Genomic DNA, 10,436 nt, shown 5'->3' on the forward strand with positions numbered 1-10,436 from the left:
AACCCAAATGCCTAGGTACTTATAGCTGGTGACCCTTTCCAGAGTGGTACCATTTCTAGAGCAGAGTTTTAAACTGTTAAAATCAGTGCTTCTAGCTTTAGTAAAAATAATCCATTTGGTTTTGGCACAATTCAGGACTAGCTTTAAGTCACTTAATTGCTTCTCTAGCATGTGGAAGGAGAGCTGCAGTCTATTTATAGCGGAGTCAATGTTGGAGGCACTACAATACAGAACTGTGTCATCCGCATAAAGATGAACCCGAGAAAGTGGAGTGAGTGTGGAGGCAATTTCATTGATATATATTATAAAAAGTAAAGGTCCAAGGACAGAGCCTTGGGGTACCCCCTTGTCAATATCTAAAAAAATTGATGTTATTTTGCCCACCTTTACACATTGGGAGCGACCAGAGAGATAACTGTTAAACCACTGTAGGCTCAAATGATCAAAGCCGATAAGAGATAATTTGTGTAAAAGCAGATGGTGGTCAAGCGTGTCAAAGGCCTTTGAGAGGTCCACAAATAGTGCGGCACAATGTTGCTTATTGTCCAGCGCAGTAATGACATCATTGACCACAAGGGAGGCTGCAGAAATAGTGTTATGTCGGGCTCTAAAACCTGATTGAGATGGACTCAAGAAAGACGATAATGATAAAAATGATTTTAGCTGGGTATTAATAAAGGATTCAAGAATTTTTGAGAGACATGATAATTTTGAAATTGGCCTGTAGTTGTTCATATTATTCGTGCTACCACCCTTGTGCAGTGGGAGACATGGGCTGTTTTCCAGGTTGAAGGGATAACACCAGTTGTTATGGAGAGATTGAAGATGTAAGTAATATATTCAAAAATTACAGTAGCTGAGGTTTTCAGAAAGAAAGGTTCAAGCTTGTCGTCACCGGTCGTTTTCTTTGGATCAATTTTGATCAGGGCATTGCAGACCTGAACTGAATCTAATGTTGTCAGACTAAAGCTGCTTTCTGAAAGCGGAACTGGCAAAGCGGGGGGTGTGCAGGGATCTGCTTGAAGATCAGTAGTATGCACGGTATTATCAAAAAGGTGCCCAGCTGCAGCAAAATGTCTGTTAAAAGCAGAGCAGATGTCAGAGGGTTCAGTTAAAACAGTGGAGTCTGCTAAAATGCTAGCAGGCAGGCATGAACTGCGCTCTCCTTTTAGACTTTTAACTTCTTTCCAGAAATCACCTGGTCTATTGGACGATTCAGTGAATTGTGACGGCTTTCTCTCTCCTGACTGCTGATGTGCATTTATTTCGCAATTGTCTAAATTTAAGCCAGTTTGCATGGTAATTTGTCTGCCTTGCTAAATTCCATGCCTTGTTCCTGGAACAATGCAGTTTTGCAAGTTCATTGCAGTACCAAGGGTTGACTCTGTTCTTAGTCCTGCATTTTTTATAGGGAACATGTTTGTCAGCTATAAAGTTGAAAGCTGTGGTGAAGTGTTTTAGGGCCAGATCAACATCAGGTATTTTGACAGTATCTGCTATGTCGCTGTAAAAACGGTCGTGTAAGAAGGCCTGCTCATCAAAGAGCTTAAAATTCCTTTTCATTACTACCCGAGAACCACATTTCTGCAACCTCATGTCACGGATGCATATTATGGGACAATGATCACTGATCCCCAAGTCTAAAACCCCATTTGCAACATATTTTTCCGGTTTGTTGCAAAAAATTAGATCAATTAAAGTTGATTCAGAAAAGTCTTTCAGATTAGGACGAGTGGGCACAGAAATTAGATGGGTAAAATGCAGGTCAGAGGACAGCTCCTTAAGAGCTTCGGAGGCATCAGTTGACCAATCTAAATTAAAATCACCCAACACAATTAGTTCTGAGTCAGAAAGAGGAATAAGAAATTCTGCCATCTTTTTGAGGGCCATAGTCGGGGCACTAGGGGGTCTGTAAACTCCAATGACAATAATAGAATTTTTGTGACCAAGGTAAATTTTTAGGGAAATTAATTCAAAGCATTTTGGGATTGATACAGCGTTTAAAATAGCAGCAGAATAAGTTCTTTTAACATAGACAGCTACACCACCACCCCTGCTGGCCCTATCAGATCTGAAAATATTATATCCCTGAATAAACACTGTTTGGTCGTCTATATCTTTATGTAGCCATGTCTCCGATATGACCAATATATCAGGGTTTGCTTGGTTTACTAAAATATTAATGTGATCAAGTTTGTGACGGCTCAACAAACTTCTTATGTTTAAATGTAGGAAACCCACCCCTTTCCTATTTCTAAATTCTTGGGGGTCACTTATAAAGGTAGAGATATTTTGATTGACTGTACATTTGTTGAGGGGCGGAAAAATGTCTTGTATCTGCAACAAGCACCTGAGAGTTTGTGTTCTGAGACGTCGCGGCGGGCGTGTTCTCCTCCGCAAGATCATTGTTGAAATGTCATGTTGATCAGGAAAAATAACAGAAGTTGTTATCATGACAGGAGCTGGGGGCGCAGGAGGAGCCGGTGTGGGGTGGCGGCGGGGTCCGGGACGTGGGGCTGCCTAGCAAGGGGGACTCGAGCCCGTGGTGGGTGGAGAAGCCGGAGAAGCTGAGGCTGTGGTGGAGCTTGGGTCTGTCCCGCTGGCTGTAGCCGCCCAGCTCGCGGGTCTACCGGGGCTCCCCCGGCTGCATGTTGGCGTTGGCCGCCGGAGCGGGTCGGCGCTCGTCGGCGTTGTGGATGAAGTGACACCGGGGCCCGTACGGGCAGAAGCCGATGGTGTGGAAGGTGCGGCACGGCTCCGTCTTGTACTTCGGGTGGCGGGACAGGCTCCTCAGCTCGTGGTAGCCGTGAGCGAACTGACACTTCTCCCCGTACTTGCAGGAGCCGTTCTCCTCGAAGGGCCGGCACAGCTCGGTCTTGTAGCGGGTGGAGTTGATCTGCGAGCCGGCCTCCTGCTGCTGCACGCCCCGCTCCCCGCTCGCGCTGTAGGGTCCGTTGCGGAAGGAGGTAAACAAACAAATGTGGACTTCTTCTACGCACATAGAGGTGGGCTTCTCTAAGCTTGTCTTCCGTTGCGCCACCTACTGTTTGGCGGTGAATTGTTTTTCAGGACATACAGTCGTCGGGGAAGCATAAATGAAAAAGAGTCCGTGGGATCCGTGCGTCTCTCCGCGTGCCACAGAGTCGGAGGACCATAGGCTACTGGAGCCTTGAGGGGGCTGGTCACAGCTGGACTGACACCTCTTCACCCACGGGCACAGGACTGAGGTGAAGTAAAGCTGGCATACGAGCAGGGTGAGGAGAAGTGGCTCTAATATGCTCTCTTGCCATGAGTTATGCTGGCAATAGGCAAAGTTGGAGTCCCACTGTTTCAAGCTCAGCGCATCAGCCTCCTGCTGAGCAACAGATAGGTGGGAAACCAAGACGCCGTGAAACCAAGTCAGGGGAGTTGGAGGTAAAGATGACACAGAGATACGGTACCGATAGAGACATATCTGTCGAGAAAAATTAGCACGGTGCATCGAATAGCGTTGTCACTCAATCTGTAAACAATGTTTCTAAGTATCAAATAGCTTTATATTTAACTTGAACTCTTATTTTTTCCAGGAGAATGGGAGACAAATAAATACACAGCGACGGAAGAGAAGAAGCAGCCAGTTCAATAGTGGCATGACAATACATGTGCCTGCAACATGTGTCAAAGTGTTGCTAATACAATCTGTACTTTGCCGCTAACAGGTTCACACTACATTCACAGTGCCTGTAAAGGTTACACTCCAGGTTTAATAGCTGGTGGTAAAGAACGTCTATATTGTTGCCCTGATGTCTCAGGGACATCCACTCGTTCGTAAATTCAAAGAATACTGGGAGCTGTCAAGTCCTCAATTTACCAGGTTTTAAAAATGATCATGTAATGGAGCATGAAGCAGAGCCACTTAAAGGGAAAGAAAAAGCTAGGAAGTAATTTCATCATCTCGTCCATTTTATGGGTCATCACTGTCTTATTTCAAATTAAATAGCTTCGTGGAATGACAGAATTCATTCAGCGTGGGTAGTTTGGTTAATCTGTCAATTTTGATCACTTCTCATGATGGAAAAAGTCAAAACAAAGTTATGATGACATTAGTAAATCATTTTGCTCTTAACTGTACCACACGCTTTATTGAGTGAGATCACAAAGTAGTGTGGAAAACGTTCCCAGTGGTCCGCACATTGTTTGGTGGACACCTACTTTTAAATGGTGGGCTAGGACCAGTTCAGACCTGGTATTAACATCCGTTCTGAGTGATCTAACAAGTGGACAGCTTTATGACCAGGTGAAAATGTCCCGGATGCACTGAAGATGCACTGACGATCACTCAGACCACATTGGGAGGTGGTCTGCGTCCACATTCATTACACTTCTGATGTCCATGTTTACTGGCTTAAACATGCTGTTCAGGAATAGAAGAAGTATTTTTTTCTCTGTCCCAAATGCTACTCATAACAACAATAGAATAACATTAAGAGAAGTCATCTCCCTCAGCTGAGCGTATTTGAACTGTTTTCCAGCTGGAGCATCCAGCTCTCTGTTAGGACTAGACAAGGTAGCAGCTGGTGAAGAGAGTTGAGCCTTAACAACAAAAAACGAATTAAACAGAGCTAAAAGCGAAGTGAATATTTACATTCATCAGGTCAGGAAGTCATCATCTTGTGGGATATGTAGATAAGCAACTGCAAACACATGAGAATAACTAAATAACTCCTATGACTAACGGAAAATATGTATGCTGGTTTAAGTGTGAAAGCTTAAGTTACAGAAACAAAATAATTTGAAAATATTTTTGACATTTTGCATTGAGAATGTAACTGGTTTACAGAGAGTTCAATCAATCAATCAATCAATCAAGTTTTATTTGTATAGCCCACATTCACAAATCACAATTCGTCTCATAAGGCTTTAACATGGTGTGACATCCTCTGTCCTTAACCCTCAACAAGAGTAAGGAAAAACTACTAAAAACCTTTTTAACAGGTAAAAATATGTAGAAACCTCAGAGAGAGCCACATGTGAGGGATCCCTCTCCCAGGACGGACAGAAGTGCAATAGATGTCAAGTGTAAGAAAACATCATCAGGATTAAAGTTTTTAGCAGCATCGATGAGGGTAAACATTTTTCAATACTATATGTGAAGCAGTCCTGCTGCAAGCATAGTCTCTGGTCAGCAGCAAGCAAGATCACGTTCCAGCATCAGGATGGGATCCACTATAGTCCACAGTTATTGTCCACTGCCGCCAGTTAGAATCCATTATCAGCTGCCGCCTCGGTCGTGGTCCACCATCATCCGATGCCAACGCGACACAGGATCCTCCATTACCACTACGATCAGCAGGCACGATACAGAATCCACCGAACTGGATCCACCATTGCGACCTCTGACGCGCGATCCACAATCATATCCATGGTGCGGCCACAGCTGTGGCCCTGCATCCGCGGCGCTAAGGCACAGAAACTCCGGGAAAGGGGTCAAGTTAGTAGCATGTACTGATGAGATAAGAATGACCTTGATGTGTTAGGGATGGAGAAAAGGAAGGAGAAGCAGGAAAGAGAAGCTCTGTTTGTCTTGTGTCATAAATTCCCTGTGCGTCTTAGCCTGACTGTTTCATTGGAAGCAAGGGCAATGTCATCTAGCGCAGCTATATCATTAGATAATGTTTCTCTAAGGCAGAGGTCTTCAACGTTTTTCAGGCCAAGGACCCCCAAACAGGTGGAGAGATGGAGCAGGGTGTTTAGGGCCGAGTATTATAACCTCAGTTTTATCTGAGTTTAATAAGAGAAAATTGCAGGTCATCCAGGTTTTTATGTCCTTGAGACATGCTTGAAGTTTATTAATTGATTACTTTGATCAGGTTTTATTGACAAATATAACTGGGTGTCATCCACATAACAGTGAAAATTTACTGAGTTCGTCCTGATAATGTATCCTAGTGGAAGCATATATAATGAGAATAAAATTGGGCCGAGCACAGACCCCTGTGGAACACCATGGTTAACTTTGGTGCGCACAGATGACTCATCATTAATTTGTACGAATTGGGAGCGATCAGAAAAATAAGATTTAAACCAGTTTAGGGCCGTTCCTTTAATGTTAATTAACTGTTTTAGTCTCTGTAATAAAATTTGATGGTCAATTGTGTCGAATGCTGCACTGAGATCTAACAGAACAAGGACAGACACAAGTCCCTGATCTGAAGCTATTAGAAGGTCATTAGTGACTTTTGCCAGGGCTGTCTCTGTGCTGTGATTGGTTCTAAACCCAGACTGAAAGTCTTCATATATATTATTTTCCTGGAGGAACTCACACAGCTGATTGGCTACAACTTTTTCTAAGATTTTAGACAGGAAGGGGAGATTAGATATTGGCCTGTAATTTGCTAAAACCTCTGGGTCTAGGGTAGGTTTTTTGAGTAGGGGTTTGATTACAGCTATTTTAAAAGACTGTGGTACATAACCTGATGATTATGACAGATTGATTGTGTTAAGAAGCGAACTATCTATTAGGGGCAGAATTTCTTTAAGTAATTTAGTTGGAATCGGATCTAAGATACAGGTTGTTGGTTTAGAACCTGAGATTATTTTGGTAAACTGATCACGGGTGATCAGAGAGAAGCTGTCTAAGTAATGGGAAGGATTCTCAGCCGTTTCTGAGATGTCTGTTGTTGGGAGGGTATTAGTGCCAATTGAGGGCAGGAGATGGTTGATTTTATTTCTAATAGTTAGAATTTTATCATTAAAAAAGGTCATAAAGATATTGCTATTTAGGGATCGAGGAATACTGGGTTCGGTGGAGGTGTGACCTCTCTGTCAGCCTGGCTACAGTGCTGAAGAGAAACCTTGGGTTGTTTTTATTCTCTTCTATTAGTTTTGAATAATAGGCAGCTCTTGCTTTGTGGAGAGCCTTTTTATATTCTTTAACACTACTCTTCCAGTCTAGGAGATTTTCAACACTGTTGCTGGAGCGCCACTTCCTTTCTAATTTTCTTGATATTTGTTTCAACTCATGTGTCTTGGAATCATACCACGGAGCTTATTGACTATGTTTTACACATTTCTTTTTTAGAGGCGCTATTGAGTCTAATGTTAATCGTAATGAGTCTGCAGAGCTATCTACGAGGTGATCAATCTCAATAGAGCTCGGGTTTTTAAAGAATTTGTTGTTTATGTCGACGGATAATACGGGTTTAAATGTAATCGGAATTATTTCCTTAAATTTAGCTAGAAAATGAGTTTTTTATTAGGGGCATATATTCCGATAATGAAAAATCGAAGGTTATTAAATTATGGTCTGATAGTATTGGATTGCGCGGAAGTACTGTTAAATGTTCAATTTTGACACCGTATGATAATACAAGGTCAAGTGTGTGGTTACAACAATGAGTAGGTTGATGTACACACTGACTAAAACCAATTGAGTCCAGTGTTGAAATAAATGCTACGCTCAGGCTATCTTTATTATTGTCAACATGAATATTAAAGTCACCAACAATAATAATTTTATCGGTCTTTAGGACTAGGTTTGATAAAAACTCAGGGAATTCTGTTAGAAATTCAGTATGAGCCCCAGGAGCACGATAAACTACAGCAAATATGATTGGCTGTTGGTGTTTCCTGGATTGACGTGGAAGACTAAGAACAAGACATTCAAATGAGTTGTAGCTGAGTTTAGGTTTAGGATTAATTGATAGACTGGAGTTAAAAATAGCAGCAACTCCACCTCCTCGCCCGAGTTCCCTGGGAACGTGTGAATTTATATGACTGGGGGAGTAGATTAATTTAGACTGACATATTCATCAGGATGCAGCCACGTCTCAGTAAGGGACAATAAATCTATATTGTAGTCTGAGACTAGTTCATTAACTAAAATAGCCTTTGAGGACAGTGATCTAATGTTTAAAAGACCACATTTGAAAGTCTTAGTTTCCTGTGTTGTTCCAGAGGTTGTGTTAATTTTTATAAGATTATTGTGTGGAGTTCTCGCTGTGTTATTGTTTAATTTAAATAATTTAATCGGACGGTAGACAGAGACAGTCTCTATGCGGTTGGGTGACTGATCCATAGGGAGCGCAGAGAAGTGTTTAGCACTGCAGCTCTGCTTCCTGGTCCCAACTCTGGGTTGTCATGTAATAGACTGGGTAATATTCCTAGATAAGAGAGCTGCTCCATCCCAAGTGGGATGAACGCCGTCTCTCCTAACAAGACCAGGTTTACTCCAAAAAGTTTGCCAATTATCTACAAAGCCCACACCATTTACAGGACACCACCTCGACAGCCAGCGGTTAAAAGACAGCATGCGACTAAACATGTCATCACCTGTTGTGTTAGGGAGAGGGCCAGAGAAAATTACTGTGTCCGACATCGTTTTTGCAAAAGCACACACCGACTCAACATTAACTTTAGTGATCTCCGACATACGAAGCCGGGAGTCGTTGCTGCCGACGTGAATTACGATTTTACTGTATTTACGATTAGTTTTAGCCAGCAGCTTCAATTTGGATTTGATGTCGCCGGCTCTGGCCCCCGGGATACAATTGACTATGGTCGCTGGTTTTGCTAACCTCACGTTTCTGAAAACCGAGTCGCCAATAACCAGAGTTTGTTTCTCAGCGGGTGCGTCGCTGAGTGGAGAAAATCTATTTGAAACGTGAGCTGGTGGGTCTTTAATCGTGGGCTTTCTAAGGGTGGTACTTTGCCCCCTTCCGGACCGTCACCCAGCCGCCCTGGGCTCACGGCTGCACGGGGCAGGTCGAAGGACTGCTAGCTGAAGCTAAGCTATGTGCTAAGCTACGGGCTGAGCTACGTGGCTTCGCTGCGGCTAGCACGGGCCGGCTAACTACAGCTAACGAGGGTTCTAAGCTGAGGAGCCGAGCTTCTAAGTCGCTAAGCCTCGCCTCCATCGCTACCAACACACTACATTTATTACATTTACCACTACTGTTAATGGAGGCGGAGGAGAAAGTAAACATGAGACACTCGGAGCAAGAGAGAGCAGTGGAGCGAGAGGGAGAGAGAGAACACATCGCAGCTAAAACTACGAGGGTGAGATTTAAACAGAACACAGAATCACAAAGCACCAGAGAGTAGGGGCTGGTATGTGAGGGTGCTTAACTATATACCGGTGATTTTAGCCGTAGTAGTACAGAAAGACAGCTGTGTTTAGCGGAGGAGCTAATTCAGGTAGCGACCACACCACCCGTGGGAATAACAGTAAGTGACGCAGCACGCTTACCGTAATGACGTGAAGAAGTGGAGTAGTAGTCATGCATGTCAAGTTCAGAGGCACAAAGAAATGTTTTGTGAGAAAATGTTGAGTTTACCCAAGAGATGGGATCAAACCGGGGACTTTGCAGTTGCATGTCTTAACCGCTCAGCTCGCAGGATGTCCCATTAATTAGAATTAATTTTTACCTTTCTGACAGAATAAGTGATAGGGGCTCTATATGGATCACCTTTATCATATATTTTGGTGAGGATTTTTGGAAATCCATCAATCAATCAATCAATCAAATTTTATTTTTTATAGCCCATATTCACAAATCACAATTCGTCTCATAGGGCTTTAACATGGTGTGACATCCTCTGTCCTAAATCCTCAGCAAGAGTAAGGGAAAACTACAAAAAAAAAACAACCCTGTTAACAGGGTAAAAATATGTAGAAACCTCAGAGAGAGCCACATGTGAGGGATCCCTCTCCCAGGACGGACAGAAGTGCAATGGATGTCAAGTGTAGGAAAACATCATCAAGATTAAAGTTTTTTAGCAACAATGATAGGGTAAACATTTTGAAGGATAACTTCAATACGGTATGTCAAGCAGTCCTGCTGCAATCGTAGTCTATGGTCAGCAACCAGCGGGACTAAAGCCACTTTAGTCCACAGTCATTGTCCACTGCCACTTATTAGGATCCATCATGGTCTGCCGCCTCGGTCCTGGTCCACCGCCATCCGATGCCAATGCGACAAAGGATCCGCCATTCCCTCTACGATCAGCCCGCACGATATAGAGTCCGCCACACTGGATCCAGCATTGCAACCTCTGATGCGCGACCCACAAATCGTAATCCATGGTATGGCCACAGAGGCCCTGGATCTGCGGTAGATAAAGCAAAGGGATTCTGGGGAAGGGGGATAGGGATGGAGAAGAAGAAAGAGAAGGGGGAAAGAGAAGCTCCGTGTGTCATGTGTCATAAATTCCCTGTGCATCTTAGCGTCATCAGGGGTTTTTGCCTTGTAATCATGCAATGATACAGGCCGAACCTGAGGGTACACTGAAGCTCAAGGTAAATCTGACTGGCTACTGGTTTGTATGGTAGTACGATGAAAACCATGTGGCCCACTCAGTAGATCAGACTTCAAAACCTCTATGCCTTTTTTGAACTAAACGCTTCCTATTTTAGAAAATAGAACAAGTTACGTTCTGCCGCACTAATTGGCTCTAAC

General features: G+C 43.3%; 1 protein-coding gene across 1 annotated transcript; it reads right to left on the reverse strand.

Annotated features, from left to right (window-relative positions):
- Positions 1-1,933: 1,933 nt before the first annotated feature.
- Positions 1,934-3,001, reverse strand: LOC133003622 (mRNA decay activator protein ZFP36L2-like). The gene is given in 1 exon segment (XM_061073410.1): positions 1,934-3,001. A coding segment is annotated over 1 exon segment (576 nt). The 3' UTR covers positions 1,934-2,425.
- Between the last annotated feature and the right edge of the window lie 7,435 nt (positions 3,002-10,436).

The sequence above is a fragment of the Limanda limanda genome, chromosome 6, assembly GCF_963576545.1.
Source record: "Limanda limanda chromosome 6, fLimLim1.1, whole genome shotgun sequence".
In the NCBI taxonomy this organism is placed as follows: Eukaryota; Metazoa; Chordata; class Actinopteri; order Pleuronectiformes; family Pleuronectidae; genus Limanda; species Limanda limanda.